This window comes from Solea solea, chromosome 5, assembly GCF_958295425.1.
Source record: "Solea solea chromosome 5, fSolSol10.1, whole genome shotgun sequence".
Taxonomy (NCBI): Eukaryota; Metazoa; Chordata; class Actinopteri; order Pleuronectiformes; family Soleidae; genus Solea; species Solea solea.
Window position 1 is genome coordinate 30309986 of NC_081138.1, and position 24703 is coordinate 30334688.

Consider the following 24703-nt stretch of genomic DNA (forward strand, 5'->3'; position numbering starts at 1 on the left):
TGCAGCAGACGCAGCTGAGTCCTGTCCCCACGCGGCTGTTAGAGAGACACGCGTGTGTGTGTGTGTGTTTATGTCTTTGTGAGGACATTTTGTCTGGGCCCCACAACTTTAAAGAGCTTTTTCACTGTTAAGCTCTGGTTTTAGGGTGAGAATTGGGTTTAAAGGTTAAAGGTTGACAAATCTCACCTGCATTGTTTTTAATTAAGGGCAAAATAAAATATGTAAACACAATGTATCAGTCAACATGGGTCAAAGGTCACAAATGCTTTAACCTTAATTAGTGCCAATCCACCTGTCCTCATCACTCACTGCCAAAGTTTCTGGTGTTTGATTTAATTTTTAATTAAATTAAATTAAATTAAATTAAATTAAATTAAATTAAATTAAACTAATTTTTATTTTATTTTATTGTCTTAAGAAAATAATGTAAGTATGTTATTATTATCAATTATCAATTTTTATTTCTAAAATCTTGTTAAAACAGAGCCATTTTAAAAGTTATTTTTTTAGTTGAATGCAACACGCTTTCATAGTTTTGCCTTTGTTCCTACCGGGTTTCGCCGTTGGTGGCGCTACTGAGCCATTTTGCACCACTTTTATGTATTCCGCTTATTTTATAAAATATTTCGCCATTTCTGATTTGAGAACCAATTTATTAACTCCAGGAGTTCCAACATGTCCTTACATCACCGTGTGTGTGTGTGTGGAAGTGCTCGGGAACCTATTAATAAATAAATGAATGAATGAATGAATGAATAACTGTTCTGGGGAAAAAACAAACAAACAAAAACAAGGATATCCGGTGAAACCGGAAATCCGACTCGCTTCCATTCAGGAGTAATGGCTGTCCACTGCTACAAATCCTGGCGTTCGGCAAATGTCATGTGTGAAAACAGCGTGAATTACTTCGCTGACACGAGTCTCTTTAATGTTTAGCGCCGTGAATTAACGTGAAATGACGTGTTTTCATCTCGTGTTGAATCTCTTATCCTCAGCCTGACGTCAGTTTTCTTTTTCTGCTGTTAGCCACTTGTTAGCCTGTTAGCCTTAGCTGCTAAGCCGAGACGGCGAGCCACCTGTCAGCCGGCGCTGCTCGCTCTGAAGGCGGTTCATGGCAGAGGAATAGGAGCGGAAGCCAACGGTGATTGTGTTTTCAGAGGGTTTTTTTTTCCTGAAGCGATTACACCGGGATTCCGGCGTCTAAATGCCCGAGCAAGGCCCCAGGATGAACGGGTTTTCTATCGGTGAGCTGTGCTGGCTCTTCTGTTGTCCGCCCTGTCCCAGCCGCATCGCGGCTAAGCTAGCTTTCCTCCCGCCGGAGCCCACATACTCTGTGCACAGCGACGCTAACGGCGTCACCAGCTTGCATTTAACCGAGCGGGCGGACTGGCAATACTCGCAGCGGGAGCTCGACGCCGTGGAGGTGTTCACCACCCGGAGCACCCGCGGTAACCGGATAGGCTGCATGTTCGTGCGCTGCGCCCCCAACAGCCGCTACACGCTGCTGTTCTCCCACGGCAACGCCGTGGACCTGGGCCAGATGTGCAGCTTCTACATCGGCCTCGGCTCCAGGATCAACTGCAACGTCTTCTCCTACGATTACTCAGGCTACGGAGTGAGCACCGGGAAACCGTCCGAGAAGAACCTGTACGCGGACATCGAAGCGGCCTGGCAGGTCCTGAGGAACAAGTGAGTACCCACCCGATGTGCACGATATTAGAACAGACGATATGCGATATTGTGATGCTAATGTGTTTTTGCTTTGGGTTAACACCAGACAGTATATGCCAGTGTTAGGCTCACTGTATATATGAGGACGAGTGGTGGGTCAAAATATCAATATCGTTGTCCTTCATGTGCAATACAACAATCAATCCATATCAGGGCAATTAAAAGTAAACAGTCCCAGCCAGTTTCACTCACCAAAACTGGCTGAAGAAGAGAGAGTGTACGGCGGGATAATGGTGGAAAATCTGTTTTCTTTGACCTATATCGCGATGTATCACTATATGATTGTCTTGCAGTATATGTTGATCATCACATAATTGTTGTATTGTGATATTATCGGTATCGTGGACCTCGTATTGTGCATTGCATCGTCAGCTGCCCTGTGATTCCCACCCCTAATAAGGACCCACTTTTAAAAGAGGTCAAACTATCGCGACCCTATTCACAATATGTTTTATAGATGTTATTTAAAACATGCACATCAATCTTGACTAAAAGGTTAGGGAAATTCTGCAAAAAAATCTCCCTACGACCCATCTGTGGGTCCTGACCCAGTCTTTGGGCATCACTGGTTTATGCGGTCACAGAAAAAATAAAATATGTTAATATCAATTTCAACAGTTTGGTGTTTTGGGCCCAACTATTTATTTAAAAAGAGAAAGAATCCACATTTATTGCAAGGGATGAGCAAATATGGATCTGATACTGGCCAAAATCACTGAATAGAATATTGGGTACATACAATTGGATATTATCTGTAAACCCTAAACATTGCATAAATGCTGGAAGTGTATGTTGTATATGTATTTAGCGTCTATTAATGTTGTTCATTGATTTAGGTCTAAATCCTGACAGTGAATTGTGTTTAGTTTGCGTTGCACATCTGACCAAACACTATTAAATGTTTCCAATGGCAGGCGCACCCTGCTCTTTCGTCACTGGATTGCTCTTTCAAGGTTCAAGGTATCTTTATTTTATCATCCCTGAGTAGCAATCTGATTTAAAGTCAGCAGTTGCACGTAATTATCAAGAACTGCAACATAGATGAATATAAAAAAATAAAATAAACACTGAGTCACATTTAAGAGTCACTTAGAAGGTTGATACTGACGGTAACCATCCTCTTCTGGCCAAACCCCGCCCTCCTGTAACATAAAAACTGGCTCGATGTGAGTGTGAGTCTCTCTGTTTGCCCTGTGTTGGATTGGCAACCCGTCCAGGATGTACCCTGCCTATGTCAGCTGGGATTGGTTCCTGCTCCTTATGACACCCTCGCACTCATTGCACACAGAACTGCAATGACTGACGACTAAAGGCACACATGATGTGTCATCTCTACATTATAGAGATAACCACGCCCCCTGTGGTGCTCCCTCACCCTTCTGTCTACACCCGTCACGCACAGCTCCCTGCCCACTTCCTGGCATTTTTTATTTTTATTTTAATTTTTTTAAATCAGGCGTTTGGTGGAGTTAACCTCAGATCAGGAAGTTTAGTTACACTTTAACTAAACACAGGCAACCTGTTTTATAGAAACATTTACCATGATAAACACACCAGTAACAGCAAGTCTGTAAAGTAGACTGTCTGATGTGAGTATCGGTAGATATTTGAGGTTGTCATTTCGGTATTGTATAAATATTTGGATTGCGTATAGTCGTATCTTTTCTGAATCATCATTTTATTTATACATCACTTAGAAAACACAAGTTCCTTGACGTACAACTCATGAGAAGGATAATTGTTCCCATTAGAGCGGCACATTAATCAAAACCTTTGAGGTCTTAATGTGTACAGTAGCACACTATATGTTTACTTGATAATAATATTTGTGATCGTTAAAGCATAACGGTGCAGGATTTTTACCCTAATTTAACAGCTTCAGAGTCATTGTGATGTTTAAATGTCTTAATGCGGGGAGAGTCCGACCTGGAGTTCCTAGAATCAGGAGGTCTCGCGAGACGGTGTTTGCGAGCTTTGTTGAAACACATGTCCGGGAGGGGGAGCGTTGACAGTGAGGTTTCATGACGTTGAGGATAAAGGATGTTTACGGTGGTGTCGCAAAGTGATGTACTCCGAAACTTTACTCAGATTTTCTTGACCCCTACAGTACACTGTTGAGATTTGGTCCCGGATCAATAAACAACATTACGAGATATAAACCATAAACAATGCCTGTGTTGTATTACTGAATCCCTCTCAAAGTTATGTAGACTGAATGACAGCGAGCTGACGGTGCGTCAATTTCCCATTGAATACACCCCTCAGATTAACGTCCCACAAGACAGAAAGTCAAAAAGTAAATGAAAGGAAAGCATTAGTGTCTCGTCCCACCTACCTTTTTAAAATGAAAAATGTAATTGCTGCCCAACCCTTTGTAGAGTGAGCTGCCCAGGCATTCAGTTTAACAGTGCTGATCGTTAGACTGTCCTTAGGGGAGCTAAGCACCTCGGGTTTGTTTACTCAATATCTCTTTAATTACATTTATGGAAAATCATTCAGACTGTGGCCTTAAACTGCAGCTTGATAATGGAAGTTCTGTTACTCAGCCTTCAGGGCAGAAAAGATAAATTATTTAAAGATAAAAAGATTTTTTTGGTGTGCTCTCAAAAGTCAGTTGACTTGACATTTGACTCGATTATTGCTTAATGAGTTTGTTTTTGCTCTCAAAAATTATGTCTCAAGACGGCAGGCTTTTTTAAAGTGATGGTTTAGGTTTTGTTTGAAGTGGCGGGCGTGTGAGGTACTGAGTGACACTTTGTCAGTGCCGACTTCACCGCGCACGCAGTTGTTGCCAGGAACCAGCCTGAAACACAGAGACACGTCCGCCAGTGGAAATACAAGAAAAACAACAACTTTGAGCCGACTCGCCTCATAAAACCTACGTCTGCTTAAATATATAACATCTAAAGAATGTGTTTGCTGCATTATCAACGGCACTTTCCAACAGGAAACTTAAGTTTGTAAAAGTCTCACTTTCCAGCACCAATGTGTATTGAGAAAACCTGCGATTTAAGTTCACAGAAACTGCTGGTGTTTAATTAGCTCAGTTTGTGCCACTTTGGTAAATCAGAACAGATGATTTCAATAAGTGAAGTCACAAAATAACACAGTGATGGAGGCAGCAATGGATCAACAACTCCTGTGGGCGGTGATATAAAATCACAGATTTTCTCTATGGACTTTGGTGTGGGAGAGTGAGAGGTTTAGAAGTAGTGAGCAGTGTTTTGCCTAGGTTTACAGCTTGTATGTATAGTTAGTTAGTGCTGGGTGGTATGACTAAAATATAATGGTGATATAATTTAATAACCCTAATATAATGGTAGGGGAAACACTGGTAACACAAACCATTGTGAGCAAAAAACTGCAAAAGCCTTTTGTTTTGTGGCGAAAATCCTTTTTTTCTCGTGCCTCAGTCAGTACCTCACACAACCACACTTAAAAAAAAAAAAACCCTGAACTTTAAAGAAACTTTCCACTTCCAAATTTCCAACAGTTCCTCCAAGTCTCATTTTGAAACTCAACTGAGATTCATTATTGTAAGAAAAACAAAATAAGGAAGTGTGTCCTGAAAGTGGATGAAGAGGGTCACTGCTTTGTCGGCTCTTCCAATGAGCCGGTTTTTATGAGCATGATTTCCTTTCATTACGCTTGCACTCGACTCATCACATTAGTACGAATGGTTGCGGTCGGCGGTTGAAACGCAGCCCAGAGTCGAGTTCCAGTGCTTTTTATTAAAAGATTATAGAAACCAAAACGAAGCACGTGAGCTCTGGGTTTATTCTGTCAGTGCCGCACGATGTGGACATGGTTGGCAGAACAATCGGTGTGAGCCAAGCGCGATGATGTGCGAATTTACCTCATGGTCTCAGTAAAGATTGCAACACTTAAAACCAAGAGATTAGTTTGAATTTATGGAAGTATTAGTTTTGTGTCTGTTTCTTAGAAATGGAATAAAATCACAAAGGAACAGTGTTGTACGTGACGTCATGGTGTGAGTTTAGTCATCACTGCGGTGGATGAGCTCATGATTTGCAGTTTTAACAGTCAAAAGTAATAAAAGGTACAATTAGTTCTCGATTATCTTTTTTCTTTTTTAGATCCAACGAAGTTCAAACAAAGTTTGCATGTTATGTGATTTCGGGCTGCAGCTAATGATTATTTCTATGATCGATGAATGTGTCCATTATTTTCTTAATTATGTTTTGTGGTATAAAATGTTGATCAGTGTTTCTCAAACCTCAAAATGATGATCATTTTGTGGACCATAAAATGTCACAACAAAACATCGCATTCTTAATGTATCTTAGGCCAGAACTCCCTCTGCTTGACCATTCAAGAACTGCTTAAGATGGTCTGATGAGCTTCTGTGCTGTATATTTTAAACTCGAACAGGATTTTAAGGTTCGAGTTTGAACTCTACCTCCTAAAGTTCAAGCAGATATCAGGATGGTATTGGTACTTTTATCAGACTAGAAAAGTGGTATTGTGCCCTCCCTCGTATGTACTATTTCAATTATATATTCTTGTATCTTATTCATCCTGTAATTTGTTGTCACTTTGTCTGTTCCAGTTTGCCATTTTATCCTAACGTACATGTTTCATGTCCATGTAACACCATTAAAGGTGGGACCATGGTTCTGCAGAGTGAGTATGATGAGGCTCAGCCGTTCTTATTGGCTAATAGGAACAGGCTTTATGGATGGAACCTCATTCCATGGTCCATGTGGTTTTTTTTGTGTGGTTTTTTTTTAATATAGCAGTATTGATTTTTCATTATATAGTTAATATTGTAAAACCTGAGACGATAAATAAATCTACTTTGGTCATAAAGTACTCCTGCTCTTTGACTATTTGCTGCAGTGCTCCAATATGTTAAGAGATTTATTACTGAATGTGGAACAAAAAAGCCTTTAAAGAAAGGAAATTCATCACTTTCCAAAGAAATAAAAGTAATAGCTAGTTAGACCTGAGTAAATGATGACTTGCTGGCTTCTGTGTAGTTTTGAGAGGACCCTCAGGGTGATTTTGCTTGTGTATGTGGCCTTCTTGGTTTTTATTTGCATTCAAAATACATATCTTAATGATTTATCTTTAAATTTGTATTTAATTTAATACACTGAATAAAGATATGGCGTTGGATAAAGTTTCATGTACAATTTAAATGTTTTTTTTTGGTATTAAGTCTTTCATTTTGACAAGAGACGTACAATAATTGGCGATTAATTGATTATAATGAGTTTTTTGTGTTTTTTTTGCTCCATGTAACAAAGACATCATAAAAACTGAATAATTCTGGTTTGAGGTCAAAACAAGACATTTGAGAGCCTCGTCATTTTGAGGATTGGGGAACACAGATTAACATTTTTCAACATTTTCCGACATTTATGGACCAAGGAACTGTCCATTAATCGAGGAAAATAGTCGAGATATTCAATGATTATGATGCTAATTGTTAGTCGGAGCCCTATAAATTATTCTAGCTGCCTTTTCGTTTAAATGCTTTGACTTACCAAATGTTTAATGGGTGCAGTAATATCATATTCATCTCATATCATATTATACTCGTGCTCTTCATCCACTCCAAATCACTGCAGAGGAAATTCCTTCACTGCGACTACCCTCGTCATGTAGCCTTTGAGCTAGTTACCTTTTTACCCGAAACAACAATGAACTCCCAGTGAACAACCTGCAAGAAGAAAATGTTACACCACCTCCACATGTGCAAATGTTCTGCCCCACACGAGAGGATTTTCAAATCTGACCACAGATGCAACGAATAGATTTCCAATGTTTTGATAGCGAGAAAGCACAAACTAGACGGCACTTCACGTTGAATCGCACGATTTCAGGGAGGAGATTCCGGGGATTCGGGATCCTGCATAAACTCGCGGGATTTAGCGTGAATTCAGAATATATAAACGGACATGGGGGTGGACTGTTGGTGTCACCAATTAGTAGCTGTTGTGTATGCGCAATGTTTTGTGCTGAGAAAACGTAGTGGTAGAAAACGCAAAGTACGCAACATCTGTTTCCACTTTCATTGGCGCACACCCTCAATCGTTGTTCAGTAGTAAATATAAAGCATATTAATTCATATTTATGATTTGCAACTTGGATGACGTTAAAATCACATCTGTTAATCCCTCACACCACAGTATAATTTGGCATCCTGGACAAAGTGCTCTCCAGAATGATGGAATATTGTTCTTAATCTTCTGAAATTCATTTGTTAAAAAAAAGCTTCGACTTCCAAACAGACTTTTAAAAAGTCTAGTTTTGAAGGAGGTAATTAAATTAAAGCAATGAGGGAAAAACTTGAACTTTTCATCTGCTGTTAATCTTGAGTGGTACATTTAACTGTAAATAAGAATGAAAATAATTTGCGCTCTTTAAAAGCAGCTCACAGAGCATCATTGATTGACTGTTGTGCTTAGCTGACTCCTCTTTGCCTCCTCTTTTGTGATTGATGACGAGCTGCTGGCTGCGTTTTATTAATGACTGTATTTTCAGGCGGCATTGTTTAAAATCAATGTTCACACTGAGCTTCCTAGCTCAGAATATGGAAGGTTTTTTAATCCTTAACAGTTTTTGCCCATGGCAATGCACCTGAACGCCTCAGGCATCAGCGTGGACATGTGGACCTCCGTCTGTTTACTCACCCTCATCAGAAGTGACTTTTTACACTGGTGTCCTCAAATCATGTCATACAACCCCCTCTGGGCTTCGTGATCCAGCTGCAAGTAGCATAATGTGTAAAAGAATATTTTAATTGAATGTGTGGCTGATTTTAATTGGAAGCACACGTCAATCACTGAACATTTCAGAGGGACTGGTCCACCACAAATGATTCGTTTAACACCAGTACTGAGAAATAATCAACGGGCGCCACTTTCTTATTGGTAGGAGCCAAAGTATCAATACGTGTTGAGACAAATGGCTACAGGATTTTTTTGTTTTTCCTTTTTTTAATACACTAATCTGTGCTAAAACATTGATTTATTAGTTTTTGCCACATTTTTCACATTGATTGTCAATTGATTGATGTCTTTTTGACATTTCTTTTAAAACCCCAAGGCCCGTGCAAACAGGTTTTAACAAAAGTTCTCTATCATATTGGCTTTTTTATCCACTCTGAGGGCGTGTTTTGAGAGCCGCACAATGCTGTTTTTGGAAAATGGGTCCTACAACGCAGTCATAGCTGTCACCATCTTCTTCTTGTCTTATGTTTCACATTTAAGCATTTAGTAGACCCTACATTTGTTCTCGCGGGCAGGCATCGAGTCAGTTTGTATTTGAATAAAACGCAGGGGAAGCCAGATTGGATCCCACGTGGTCACAGGAGACACATCCAGGACGTGTTTTAATTCCGGATGTGAACAGTTACCCTTGGCCTGATCACCGAGGAAGGATGTTAATAGCAAGTCTGCCTGGGGTTTAATTAACGAGTCCTGTCTCGGCTCCAGAATGTTGTTATTGTTGAGACGGAGCTCCGAAAAACAAAAATAAGTTTCAGGATGACGGAAACATTTTTGCCTGTTAAATCATTTTGTCTGCTTTGGCCGAGGGATTATTCCACAAAACACACGTGATGTATGGCCTTGATCACCTGCCACCGCTGTCGATTTCACCGGCACAGAAATGATTCATTATCTCTGGATTCAGCCGTTCAATAACCCTCACAGAGACTTATGCAAGCTTAAAAAAAAATACCTCTTACACTCCCTCTTCTGTTCGGAGACTCTTCTCTCTTGGCTTTGACTTCAAGGTTGTTGTGCCAGTCCTGATGTTTCCATGGAAGTAGTACAGAGTATGTTTCAACGGGCTATTTCATTCTGGCTCCGGGTTTGCATGTGGAAACATTTCTCTCTTTTCTTTTTTTCGCTCCCTCTCTATCTTTACTTCTTTTGGATTACTACATCTATTGACAGGCTGAAGTTTTTCTGACATGCTTTTTCAAAAACAGTTAGCCACAATCAAGTTGAAATCCTCCATTAACTGGGAGGAGCGTCGTATATTCACTGATTAATTATCCCAGAGAAAAGTCGGGAGCAAAGCAGGTCACAATGTCGTCCAATCAGAGAAGTTTTCCTTGGATGTTTAAATGGCTTCCAAGCTTCTATTCTCCTCTCAAAATTAGTGGCGTTGCTTCTTATTTAAAGTTAAAGCCCTGTTAAAGCTTAACACATGCACAGTTGGCCTTCCTTTCCAAAAACAGGGGCCAAGTGACTGTTGTGCCATTCAGCTATGCAGCCATTACACAAGTACGTATTTATCATCAATATGAAGTATCTGGTATTTCAATAAATAAAGAACAGATGGGACGAACATGACTGTGTGGACTTTAGAGTGGAGATGAAGCACCAAACAATATGACTGTGATTCATTTTTATTTTTATCAACAGTAAAACTTACTGGTATTCCACCAGAAAAAAAAACTTGTTTTTTGTCAATTTGTCAGAAAGCTGTTAATCGCGCTTGACTTTTCGGCTTTTTCCACATAGAAGCCAAACTTCCCCTATACTATCTTTTTCTTTTTTGTTCTGTTTTCTGCAAAATGCCTCTAAATGATGTGGTGTATGTATATGTGTGTGTATATATGTGTGTGTGTATATATGTGTATACATACATACATACATACATACATATATGCCAGGCCTGTATGTGGCGCTGTAACACTGCTACAGAAACGGAGAAGAAAACTTGGAGTGTGTATTATGACTACCATAATACACACACGCACACAATTGTGATTTTTCTGACCGATCAATGCTGTGATTTGATATATATATATATATATATATATATATATATATATATATATATATATATATATATATATATATATATATATATATATATGTGTGTATATATATATACATATACACATATACACATATATATATGTGTGTATGTATATATATATATATATATATATATATATATATATATACATACACATATATATATGTGTGTATGTATATATATATATATATATATATATATATATGTGTGTATATATATATACATATACACATATACACATATATATGTGTATATATGTATGTATGTATGTATATATATATATATATATATATATATATATATATATGTGTATATATATATATATATATATATCAAATCACAGCATTTAAAACCAGGAAAAGTCATCACGGGTGCCTTGTCATGATATCCGAAATCTAAATATCGATATGTTGCCCAGCTCTATTTCTCTGTCTGTGTGTGCTTAGAACCTACTGGATGTTTTATGTACTGTTTAACGTGGAATAATCCAAAGCGCATTGACTTTGAGCTTTGATATGTTAGTATGTTTTGTTTTATAGTTGTTCTTTTGCTTGGTTTTCAGTGATTTCTTGTTGTCTCCATGAAGAGGAAGTTGTAGATTAAGCTCTCTATATATACATTTTACTTTCTCCCTTAAATTAACAAACTGATTTATGTGCAGAAGCATCTGCAGCTGTGCAGTGTCACTGAGTGAAGGCACTGATCTTTCTTCTGGAGAAACACTTTTTCACCTCATTGTTGTTGCTGTGGCTTCTTACTTCATTAGACCTTATGACTGCTACATAAAGTGTGCAGCGTGTGCCACGTTAAGAACTTCCCTCAGACTTATTTTGTTTTATGTGAGTCGGTGCTGATAAAACCACGTTTGTTGACCAGAGATCTGCCGTGGCTACAAAATGGTTTCCACATTTTTCGTCTTGACTGCTGCTCCAACACTTAATCAAATCATTTTAAATCAGTTTTATTTATGTAGGCCAAATTCACAAATCACCGTTTTGCCTTTAGTGGGGGTTTACAGTCTGTACACGGAGCTACATCCTCTGTCCTCCGACTCTCATTCTGGGTAAGACACAAAAACAAAACAACCCCTGTCAACATGGAAAAAAAACATGGAATAGTAGAATATTAGAGCTGGTAATAAAACATATGTAGATCATTTGTGAGAGGACGCTCAGAATTTTCTGTCTGGCTTGGCTTTAATTCCTCATTTTGCAGTAACTTAAACCATATCAGTGGCAGAATTCAGTCTCAGCCTCTGCCAAAGAGAACTGGCAACATCGACGAGGCTCCATATATCCACATATAGCGCACCTCACTGTGTTTGTGTAAAACATTTCATCAGACCGAGAACAAACAGGTGGAATCATAATCAAAACCAATTACATGAAATTGTTGGGTGTTAGAAATGAAAGATTTGAGAGTTTAAAGCTGCAGCTGCTTCATGTTTTTAATGGTGAAATTTTGGATTTCACTTTGCCCGTCTGTGGCCACACCCAGTTACAAAAACTCCAGATTTAATAACTTTTCATCTCGCAGGTCTTCAGATAGAGCAGATTAAATTTGAAACGTCCAATTTCCTTTCCTGACTTTTCCACATCTGGACTTGTCGTGTACATAAAACTCCAGTTTAAGGGGCACGGCCAGTTAATTTTCTCACACCCACCTGCATGATCAAGAAAATATATCAGGGTTCCCACGTGTCCTGGAAAACCTCAGTCATGGAAAATGAGAAAAAAAAGACTAATGTCCTTAAGTTATCCTGGAAAATTATTCAATTCACGTGACACTACCAGCCAGTCAGATTTGCATGTCCTGCTACCCAGTGTTTCCATTTGAATTTATCGCTAGATTTGGCGACTTTCCAGCCCCCGTTAAGGAGTGTGAGGTTTTTTCTCTCCGTCTTCAGTCAGCCTAAAAGGTCAGCCCTCTTTTCATTGAGCTCCACTGGCTCCCCTTAGCCGCCCGCATCATATTCAAATCACTGATGCTAGCCTACGAAGTCCTTCATGGGTCTGCTCCCACCCACTTAAATTCTCTCCTAAAGGCTTATGTTACCCCTCGACTACTCCGTTAATAAAAGGATTGTTGTCTGGTGGTGCCAACACCCCTCACAGTCCAGACTCCACGCTGGTGGAATGACCTACCCAGCGCTACCAGAACAGTCTATCTTCAAGAAGCTCTTGAAAACCCAGCTCTTCCAAGAGCATCTTCTGTCCTAGCACCTTGCACTTGGATCCAACTCAGCACCCTCACCCTCTTTCCAAGACTTTTGTGTAGCTTATTCCTCTTATGGAAATAGTCCTGGAAAATAATTTCAAGAATAGAGTGGCAACCCTGTATAAGAATTTGTCCCACGACTGATGCATGTGCAAGGTTTTTTAGCCTCCAAATTACTGATTCACTTTCCCAAAGAATGAACATTACAGTTTTAATAGGGTCTTCAAAATATGGTTACTTCTGTTTTTATTTTTTTTTAAAGCAACAAATCAACACGGCTCTGTCCAAAATACCAAATCCAAAGCTTGACGTCACTCTCAATGGGTGACATTTGTGTGGGTTGACATTTGGGAGGTTCAAATTTGCCAGCATTGTCATCATCTTTTTAGAATTCATAAATATAGCACATCAACCTTCACAAATGTAGACACAATGTAACTGTTAGATGTTGTTGTATCATAAAACTGGATTTTATTCCCCTAAATTCTGACTCACTGTATCTAGTTTCTTTATCTTGTGGTCTTTGGCACACTCGTTATTTGTAGTGGAGCTTGGGAAAAAAAGAAAGAGGAATGTTTGGTTCAAGGTCTGTTACGATAGAATTGTTATGAAAGCAGGGATGGAGATGGCAACACGGTCATTTGCTGCCTGCCATGCTTTGTGCCAGGCTCTCACACTCACTTTGCCTCCATTCAGCCCCAATAAAACATCAAATACTGTAGTTGCAAAGCATTACCGTTTAATACAGATGTGTTTTCTTTACTCAGAACCCAAGAAGAATTGGGCTAATTAACTTTGAAAACAAAGATTTGACTCATTACGCTGATGGAAAAGTATGAAAGAATCCCTCACAACAAAAGCAAGCTCTAATTTAATAGTTGTTTATATATTTTTTTGTTTTGGTGAGTCTGCCTATTTGTTGTTGATAGAATATTGCCCTGCTGGGCACGGGAGATACCAGTCTTACACAAATCCTCAATTCCTTTCAGCTGTACTTTGCTGGAAAAGGTTTTGGAGCTCATCCTCCCACTCCAAACCACTCAAAAGGATTTCTGTTGGATCTTAGTCAGAGTCTGTACTTTTGTTTTCACTGTTTCAAGTCTTGTGTGATTATTGTTCTTTGTTTGCGATTAATTCTTGTTTTCCTCGTGGAGAAAAGCACCGTCGATGGCCACATTAATTTACACCTCAGGAGGAACTTTTCTCCGGACTTCAATTAGGAACTGTGTGAGATTAGACTGTAGGGACGTGTGGGGGTTTAAATGAATTTCTGAGTAAATGTTTTAAAGATGCCTGCCTCAGTGGTTGGTACGTTCTGAGAGTTCAGAAACCGTCGGGGTGCAGTGTTTTATCAACATCCAAACCTTTTATTTTGACACTTATCTGTTCACTACTTCACTGATCATCTGAACACTCTTCCTCCCTCCCTCTCTCCTTCTCTCGCTCGAGTCTCTTTCCTCTCACCACATTGCTGACTCATCAAAACACCCATTATGTTTTTTTTTGGTAATTGCTGCAGACAGATTTAACTCTGAATAAACTTCATCACTTTCACAGTAGCTGTACGAGCTCAGCAGAACAGGTAGACGCGCCATTATCGTCGTTATATAAAGGCCATAAAGGAATATTTTGAGTGAAATGAATTAACACTGCTGCTTTATCGTCTTGTAAATAATCTCAGACTGTCAGATTAAACATTGTATTGGTCAAGTGTCATATTCCCCCCCGCTCTTAAACTGCGGCTGAAATGCAATTAAGAAATAGTTTTCAGGAACATTTGAGTTCCTATAAATCAGTTGCTGAAGTTCCAGTTGAAACCATTCAGCTTCATATCAACAACCCTCACACTTGAATGTGGTTTAAGAATAAAATCTCAGATTTTCTCACACCAAACTCAATTTACATTTATTTTAAAAACAAACACATGGGAAAGGAATTTTTTTTATTTATTTATGAACAAATTCCCCCAAACTAAATGATGCCTTGATTTGCACAAACTATATTTAGATTTATTTGTCTAGAGCAGTTTTTGACAAGAATAGACGACTATCTTTCATGACCCAAATCACAATATTAGGCGTGATGATGAGCGATTTTGTAGCAACTAAGTAACAACCATATCAGCTTCAATTTATACATAGACACAAATCTTAACAAAATGATTGTCAAAACGTTTTTGGGGACCCAAAAACATTGTCCTGTGAGCCATCTTGTGGGTCCGCACCCAGGCTTTAGGAACCACTGATCTAGAGAATCCAAAAGCCGAAAGCCTTGGGGCCTAAATACAACACAGAAACATTGTCAAGAACATTTCCATATTGATGCAGCACTTAAAAGAATCAGTACCGCATCGAGTCCTGAAATATAGCAATATTTTCAGTATCAGTATTGGCTGATACTGGCTTTAAAATGTTATTATTGGATATCTGCAAACGCACCAAGATCCCTCGACAGGACTAATGACCAAAACAATAGACTGCGTAGGTGGCTAGTTTCTATGACTTCTATGCCAGCGCCCTCTACAGCTATTTTTTGGTATTTTGTACAATCTACGTCTGCTGCGACATGAGTATGAAAAATATTATGTTAGTTTCACTACAGAATAGAATGGATGTATTTGTATATCGGCAAAAAGTCCAATATCTTGTACTCAGTGTTGATCATTTAGGACCTGGTTCATGAAGTCGATGTAAAGTCTCTAGTTGGAAAACAACTCTCTGTTGCTAATACACACAACCTGTGTGCATTCAGGTTTGCTGCATACTGTACCTGGTTATTATCTTTATCTGTTGAGGTTTAACCGCCTTCTCTTGTGTAAACAACACATTTGGAAGGACTAATGGATTCAGTAGGATCTCAATTATTCATCTCTTTTTAATGCATGTTGATTAGGGCTGCAACATTTATTAGGTTATTCATCGATTACTGAATTAATCATAAACTATTTGTTTGGTTTGTATGTTGTTTTTTAAATGACTAAATGTGAATATTGTCTAGTTTCCTTGCTTCATATAACAAAGAAATGATCATAACTAATTACAATCGTACAGCGTCACATATCTGTCTAACTGAGGAAAACAAATGCTTTTCCACCATCATCCCGCTGTAAACTCCCTGTAAACTGGCCGGGACTGTTGGCTTTTAATTAAAATATCAATATTTGCGCTGGCGTGTCGATTATCGTACTGCACGAGGACGGACGGCGCCATATAGCACCAAATCGATATTTTACAGCCCATCGTCGGAACAGCTGTAATCGTCTTCTGAGGTGTGAAGTGTCCTGTCGGAGGCAGTGCAGGGTTTCTGTGAGTCAGCCTGACAGCCTGAGGACACTTTGTTCATCCATGTGTGTGGCCGTAATCTCCTGCCCGGGATGACTGTTCAGTTCAGTCGCCGCTTATCACAGGGCAGATTTGTCTAGGCCAACAGATTAGTCACACCCAAGCTGTTATCTGAAGGGCTTGTTATGATGGCATCACTTCATATAACACACACTCTTGTCCAAACCCTTTGTCACGGCGGTGTGTTGAGCACAGGTCTAATCCGTCGGCGCTCTGTGTTTGTGGCAAAGTTGTGCCGAGTGTTTCTGCTCAGCCTCTGTCTGCACTCGCTTAAACCTTCCTCCCCACAGCGTGAGCTTTGCCAAGGGAGCATGCCGTCCTCGCTCTCTCTTCCGCTCCCCGACGGAGTCTGGACAGGTCTGTTTACTGTCAGCGCTGCTTTTCACTCTTACTACTGAAAAAAAAAAGAGCCATGTCACTGTTCATGTCAGAGGTCAAATGACTCTCTCTCTCGTGCACCACACGGTGCATACTTGGAACCAGGAATCCTCCATGATGTTTTTCTGAAGGAACCAGATGTTGAGAGAGAAGAGGGGAGCAGAGTGGTCAGGGTCATGTCATATCCAGGAATCCGTGGACTGTAAATAAGCACACACTCAATCAGATGGAAATAAACTCGCCCTCCCTTCTCAGCATGTCGCAGTTTCACTGAGTAATGGATGAATCAGTTTTTTTTTTCCAATTGGCTAAACAGACGGAGCTGATTTAGAGAAGCTACTACACCCTCGTGCACATGTATTTGCAGGTGCTCTGGTTGTGTTTGACTCTGTGTTGGCATCTCTGGTCTCCTCTTGTAGCTAATGTGTGACTTTGATACTGACTCAAACTCTCTTGGGAACGTTTGTGAGACATTTCTTGTTACATTGTTCCAATCCGATTCATTACAGATCAGATCTGATCAGACTAGGGGTCACAATATCAATTTTGGTGATATATCATCGTCCTTCAGTCGCCGGGCATCACTACTTCATGTCTCCTCACGGCGGCGCTGCCCAAATGAATGAGGGGGAAACTTGAGGTGGAAGTGACCTGGCTGAAGAAGAGGGAGTTTACGGGGGGGATAAGGGTGGAGAAAGCTACGTTAACAGATGCTCCATCCACGGTGATCTGCATGTAGCATTTGTTTCTGGTGTCATCCCAGCTTGTGGGGACTGTTTTGGCAAACTGGCTCCGCCCCCTTCATCCTTCATCTCTAACATCTCGTCCATCAGTGTCGCATTATGTAAAAAGTGGCTGTCAGGTGTTGACGCTTTTCACTTTCACAGTTTTAGTGGGAACTCGGTGTCGGCTGGCACCAGCGTGTAAAGCTGGGGGAGGGAGTTTCACCTTGATAACTGGGTGATAATTGCTTTGGTGAGATCTTGGTGAGATTTTTGGCACAGATTAAGCATATTCCCTCATCTCAACTCACTGGCTCCCTGTTTTCTCACTCAGCTGAAAACCAGAGTGTTGCCAAATTTGACATTTGTTGGTATTTTATTGGTAATTCTGATTTTTGTGCTGCTTCTTTTATACATTTCAAGAAAATAGGCTGTTGATTGCAGCCTTTATGCAGGAGTCTGACATTGAACATATTTTGTATACTGGTCCACTGTAGACGACCTCGCAGTGATCAAATCATCAATCCGTAAATTATATTTTCCCACAGTTTGAAAATGATGTAAAACGTCTTACTAAGAACTGAAAGTCACCTGTGCAGTCAGGTGACTCTTTATGAGAAGCCTGTCCACATAATGTCTGTCATTGTTTTTTATGAGGACACTTGGGCAGAGGAGGACATGTTGAGACATGGGATGTTTTAAAGGTTGTCATTGTCACCGTGGAATATGAAGACTTAAAACTGCACGGGATCACGTTGATCATTTAAGGAACGTAAAGGTTCAGTGTGCAGGATGAACACAAATATTGTGTGTAACATGTAACTTGATGCTTTTATACATTAATTCATCATGACCTGAAAAACAAGACTGTGTTTTCATTACGTGTAATTTGATCCCCTCACATCACTCCCAGAGTGTGTTGACGACGCTCCCTGATCCGTGTCGGAAAACACATTTGTTGGCAACATTTATCAAGATTCTGATCACAAAAAAAGCACAATTTTTAATAACATGGCGAATAATAAATAATGATTGGCCTGTTCTAGAGCCTGGTTCATCTGTACCTCTAGTTGCCACCTGCCATGAAACAAAAGATGTGTCTTTATATTATAAGAATGACTTATTTAAATATAACGCTAACATTAAACTGTTTTGACAGGAAGTAGCCGTACTTTGCACCTGCGTAGAAGAAATTGGGCGTCATGGATAGTGCCATCTTGTACCACCATGTTGGTACATTAACGCTTTTGCTAAAAGTCCTTACATATCTGATTATTGTTATTAAGTGTAAGTCTTACCTTGTTTGTCGTTGCACAGGTACGGTGTAACACCTGAGAACATCATCCTGTATGGTCAGAGTATCGGTACTGTGCCCACCATTGACCTGGCTGCTCGTTATGAATGTGCTGCCGTCATCCTGCACTCACCACTCATGTCAGGGCTACGGGTCGCCTTCCCTGACACACGCAAGACCTACTGTTTCGATGCCTTTCCCAGGTAAGTCTCCTACACCGCCCACTGTGGTTCACACACACACAACCAAAAAAACTTGGGTGGGGTTGTCCTCAGAAGAGGGCTTTTGTTGTCCTTCGAGTTTTAAGCAACTGTAACATTACTGTGTTTCCTACTACACTTTACTCAAGCATTAGGCAACTTAACTTGGGCAGAGTCGTCGTACCACGGCTGCACAAAACTGAAGTGACATCGTTATGTTTCGGTGTAACTGAATCATTAGAATCAGTCGGTTAAAAAGATTTGTTCACAGAATCGTTCAGTACTTCCTACATGACCGTCTGACTGTCACTGAACTGAAATACCCATGAACGGGTCGTGATTCGGCTCACGATTGCTGTGTTTTTCAGCAGTGCTGTTGCTTAATACGTCAGGCTCTTAGATTAACACATGTTATCAGGATGTGTTAGTCTTTTTTTAACTGATCTACAGTTCGCCATTGTTGGCTTAGATTCTTGTGCCGGACGTCGCACTCATGACTCTGGTCGGCAGTCTGTTGACACCACATTTTAATATCAGCTCAGCTCGCTTGGAACCTCGTCGGAGCAGGTACCAAATAAAGTACCAGGGTACCAGTAGTCGAGAGTCAAAGTACTGGACCATTCTGTGAACAAATCCTTTTAACGAACTGATTCTAATGATTCAGTTACACCGAAAACAACTGCTTTACTCGTCACTTGTTTGTGTCGCGTATAAAACCACGCCATGGCAGTTTCCACTCATGACGAGGAGCTACGATAGCAATGCAAAACAATAGTCGTGCTGGAACTGTATTATTATTTTGTGTAACCAGGGAAAACCAGCAGTGATCATACAACGGTGTGTAAGAGAAAAACTGAGTTCAGCTCATAATAACTGCAGCAGCATCAATGGCTTTACAGATTTTTAATGTGAGAGAAAAAAAATCCATACTGCAGCAGCAGCAGCAGATGTGTTTCTAACCAACCATAAAATAACACAAAGTTCACTCTTTCAGTCTCGTTTCACCATAGTTACAATAGTAGTATGTGGACGTGTGTTTGACAGTGACTGATCTGACGTTTCTGTGTGGAACAGCTCCTGTGTGTGTGTGTGTGTGTGTGTGTGTGTGTGTGTGTGTGTGTGTGTGTGTGTGTGTGTGTGTGTGTGTGTGTGTGTGTGTGTGTGTGTGTGTGTGTGTGTGTGTGTGTGTGTGTGTGTGTGTGTGTGTGTGTGTGTGTGTGTGTGTGTGTGTGTGTGTGTGTGTGTGGTTTGCTTAGTAAAGAATAACTGAGAGAGAGCGTGTTGGTCATGGAGTTGTGGAATTTAACAGCCCAGACTAATGGCGGCTAATTCGCCGAGGTTTTCCGCAGAGCTGCTGCTCAAATTGAATCTTTCTTGCCGCAGATGGCTCATCTTATTGCTCACGCCCAGGAGTCGGCACAGGCGGCAACGCTGTTACTGCATATTAAAGTCTTGTCAGAGTGGGATATTGGTGTGGATTGATCATTTTAAATAACACAACATCAGTGAAGCCATCTGTTAAATTAGCATTCATCAAAACAGTGGGCATTGGATAAATGAATGCAGCAGACTTTATCAGTGTTGCAGCAACTTTATTCTGCACAACTGTGAGCTGAAACAATGCTCCTCTTTGGTACTAAATCACATAATTATTGAGAAAAAAAGGAAAGATAATATTGATATTAAATAATTAAAGATGTGACGATTCCTTACTCACAATATGATTTTATTACAATTTGGGTTTAAAAAAAAAAAAAATTAAATTGAAGACAAATTATTTGATTCAATCTGTTTCCTTTTATTATGTAAATGCCAAAAGCATGTGCAACAATTTAGAAAAATGTGTTTGTCCTCAAAATAACGCCACACCTGTCCTATTCTGTGTCAAACTGTGGAACCATCATCAAACCAAGTACCACCTTTTATTCACAATAAGATCATTTGCTCTCTCCTCTTCCTCACATATACTTCACACACTGCTATATTGACATTAGATTAAGATGGAGTGAGAGATTAGGGGCTGAAATCTGTTGCTTTGTGGTCATTTTTGAGTGGTTTAATGTGCATAAAAACCTCTTTGCCTCCGTAAGGTGAAGCTGGGATGAGCAAGACAAAATTAAGTTGCACCGAATTTCACGGAACTTGGTGGGAACAAAAAAGTCCACTGGGAATTTTACTCGTTATTTGTCTCATTTTCTACGCACTCTGGTCACAAACGCTGGTACATTCAGTAGAGCAGCATTTCTGATTTTTCCACCAGAGGAAGCTGGCGCACACGCACCACAGTTTGAGAACCATGGCTCTAAATAATCACTTCATTGCAGCCCTAAAACAAAGTGGTTATTTTAGTTTCCGTCTCTTCTGCTGCTCTTGTTACCGCTCGTTGTATTTTACTGATTGCCGACATTAATTACTAAAGTGACACTAACAAATAAATCCTACACCAACAAGAAGCTAATGAGACAATCAACAGTGAGGGCTTGATTTTTGCTTATTTATCACCAAAGTTTATTAAAAAAAAAAAAAGGAAATGTAATTGGATTCAATTAGGGATTGATGTGTCACAAGGTTGGATTAGACACTGGATTATTTGGGGGAAAATAGATGCTATAAACGCCGAGCTCTAATAGTGGGTTAATTATTTCCCTCCTGTCACGGTTGGCTTTTTGTCGCCGTCTCGTTCATGTAGAGATAATATTCCTGTTTGACAGCCTCGTTGGCCATAAATCAGCCCGTACACCCCGGATGTGAAGTGAACAGGATAATAGTTTTATTCCGTCTGGAATGAAATTAGCTGGCCATGATTTCCCCGGCATTAATCTCCCCGCTAACCTCTATCTGAGGAGCAGGGCCGTGTGAAGGCTCAGCTCAGACGAGAGAGAGAGGGACACACACAGGAATTAGCATGTGCTACAGCAGCTGCCGGAGCTTCACACAATTCACTACAGCTGATTATCAGAGAACTAACTCGGCGTCGGAGTGTGTTACACGCACACATTCGTCCAGACGGACGTTTAATTGTCTACAGGAGAAGCCGGAGTCAAACTCAGCAAAGGCTGCTTTTGTCTTGTTTTTTAAATTTTAAATAATCAACATCAGTGAAACCGTCTGTAAAATTAGCATTTATCAAAACGATAGTAGGCAATTGCTCGGAAAAATTAGCAAATGAAACAAAGACCAAAAATAATAATAATAACAAGGCAATCCGAGATGGTAGACTTCACCCCGTTCACGCAACAAGCCTCTGGTGGCCTCTGCTGATCAAATTGACAGGTGGGGAAACACAAACACACAGAGCCACCAAAAACAATATCATTTATTCAACTTTAATGATTAAACATTAGTTTGGTTAAAAAAAAAAAAGAAAAGCTAAACAATCAATTAATTGAGTGAAACTCACAATTAAAGATTGCGATTGCCTCACAATAGCTTCATGCCTTTTCTTGCTTAATAGTGATAATTGTAGAACATATATCAAAAAAAACATTCTTTAACTAGGAATAAACGGGATTGAGATTAAAAATCTCTTTGGAAGAGTGTCCTGGCTGGTACGTATGGGGTTGAAAACACCTGAACTCTCACTTTTTGAGTGTTTTTGTGGTTGGATGTAAAGGACGTCCACACAAAAGCTAATCCAGGTGAACCATTGTACGGTTTTCTGACCCCAAAAAATGGGTCCCAAAGTGAAAACTGCAACTGAAACTTTCCCAAAAGGACAATAGACCGTTCCCTCTCAACCTTTTGTCTTCTTCTGTCTCCGCAGCATTGACAAGGTGTCTAAGGTGGCATCTCCAGTGCTGGTGATCCACGGCACGGAGGACGAGGTCATCGACTTCTCTCACGGCCTGGCCATGTACGAGCGCTGCCCCCGCGCCGTGGAGCCGCTGTGGGTGGAGGGCGCCGGCCACAACGACATCGAACTGTACGCCCAGTACCTGGAGAGACTCAAGCAGTTCATCTCCCTGGAGCTTCCCTCTTCCTGAGGGACGCTCGGTCTCCAGGCCTGCGTTCATCTCAACACACTCCGGAAGCCGCCTCCTCCTCCTCATCATCTCCTAGATTCCTTTGTTTGGCAGAGGGACAGAGCTGGAGTCTCCTCGTCGCTCTGTGCTCCCTCTGTCCTCGGAGCACTTTTAGGGTGGAGACGTGTGACGCGCTGGGGGTTTTTTTTTGGTTGTTGAGGTGCCGCTGAGCTCAAGAGCAGTGGCTTCACCGTGTAGCGGCTGCTGAGCCCGGGCCTCGACCCTGTTTGCACTCGCCGCTCCGCCTGGATTCATTTCACCACTCCCACTCTCAGCCTCCGTTCACCCCGTCATCCATCCCTCTCTTTTCTGCGTCTCTTTCACTGTGAGCATCACTGTGTCTCATGTCGTCTCTTTCTTCCCCTCTGCGTCTCCTCTGACTGAGAGCAACCGACTTCAAGCTTGATTCATTTTTTTTGTATTCTTTTATACCAGGTAAAGAAGAATGGATTTTTTGCACCTCCAAATAAATTGAAGTTTTGTACTTTTTATGTACGTTTTAGTTGCCATTCAGGGTCCTTTAAACGGTCGCACTTTTATCGTGCTGACATTTTTCAGGTAGTTTTTGTTCTTCTTTTCTGTACATATGAATTTGTTTTGTTACTGTCATTCCACGTTTTTTTTTTTTTTGATTTTCTTGATCACTATTAGATTTCTTTTGTAGCAAGAGTGTCGTAAAGAGCTGTTAACCAGATTATTGCTTCCCGCACGTCTGGTCCTGGTCGCTGTGATCTCTGTTGTCCTGGTGTGTGCTACGCTAACGTAGAGGTGGAAGTTAGCACTGAATGTCATTTGAGGAAAATGTATACCATGCCTTGTTTCGTGGCAAACAAACACACACACACTTGAACAACTGTTAAATTTCTCTTTTTACCTGTTGGTGTGAACGAGAGCTGTCACGTTTGAACAACTAACATTTGACGCGCTATTCTTTCAGTGATCGGATATTCCCCATGTAGGACAAAAAACGTTATTCGCGATTATTCGTACGCGTATCAGTCACGTGACGTTGAAAACTCGGCCTCACCTCACTCTCTTGGAGCTAACTGTAATCAAAACGGTGACTCTGCCAATTTGTCCGTTACTTTGCCGCCTATTTGTAAAACAACAAAATACAGCTCAACAACATTGTCGTCTCATTTTTCTAATGGTTTCAAAGAGGATTCAAGGCTAAGATATGCTCACGGCGCCCTCTGCTGGACCACTTCAGACTGTCCGATGCACTTCTAGACTGTAGTTGAACAGATATCCAGCAAAAAGAGTGACAGCCCTCGTCTAAATTGAATGAATCCTGTGGTGTGCCGTAGTATTGCTCCTCCACGTAAACTAACAGGCGTCTGTAGAGATCAGCAGAAATCTACCCTGGTTGTTTTTTTTTCTCCACCACCTGAGTGTTTCTGCGTCAAGTCGAGATCTTGGAAACTCTGGTTTTGCTGCTTGTGTTGAGAACCGTTCCCCTGCGACAGCTGGTGCTCTGGCACCGTTCCCTCCGTCCTCCTTCACTAATGTTTCTAATGAAGGATTCACTGGAGCTTCAGTGTCGGCTGGAACCGACGCGAGCCGCTCCGTGACTTGGTGATTTTTCATTCGGCAGATTAACGACGGCGCAGATTGTTGCCTGTTGTTGCCTCGTCTGAAGTCACTGGCTCGACTGTTTGTCATTTAGCTGAAGCGAGGGCTGGGCAGTGATTCAACGACACATGTTGCCATGGCGTTTACTTCTCTATCAACACAGGTGGATCATGGGGAATCAACAACTTAACCACGCCCCCAGTGTGGCGTCCTGCAGTGTTGTGGTTTTAACCGTTGTAGCACAACTACACGTGAGCTCCTCCCGCTAACCTGAAGCTGCTGCCAACTAAAAGTAACCACGGCAACAGGATGTCCCCAAAATCCAACTTGCGCTAACGCGATAATCGAATTGTGACCTTAAAATCCAATCGGACGGAGGATTTGTTGAATCGTGACTCGTAACCTCATATCGATATGTTTTGTT

At 40.7% G+C, this 24703-nt stretch overlaps 1 protein-coding gene across 1 annotated transcript; it reads left to right on the plus strand.

Annotated features, from left to right (window-relative positions):
* The first annotated feature begins 815 nt into the window (after positions 1 to 815).
* On the plus strand, positions 816 to 23196 carry abhd17c (abhydrolase domain containing 17C, depalmitoylase). The gene is made up of 3 exons (XM_058629661.1): positions 816 to 1689; positions 18509 to 18688; positions 22449 to 23196. The coding sequence occupies exons 1-3, from the start codon at positions 1205 to 1207 to the stop codon at positions 22666 to 22668; spliced, it is 885 nt and encodes a 294-aa protein (XP_058485644.1). The 5' UTR covers positions 816 to 1204; the 3' UTR covers positions 22669 to 23196.
* Positions 23197 to 24703: the final 1507 nt, after the last annotated feature.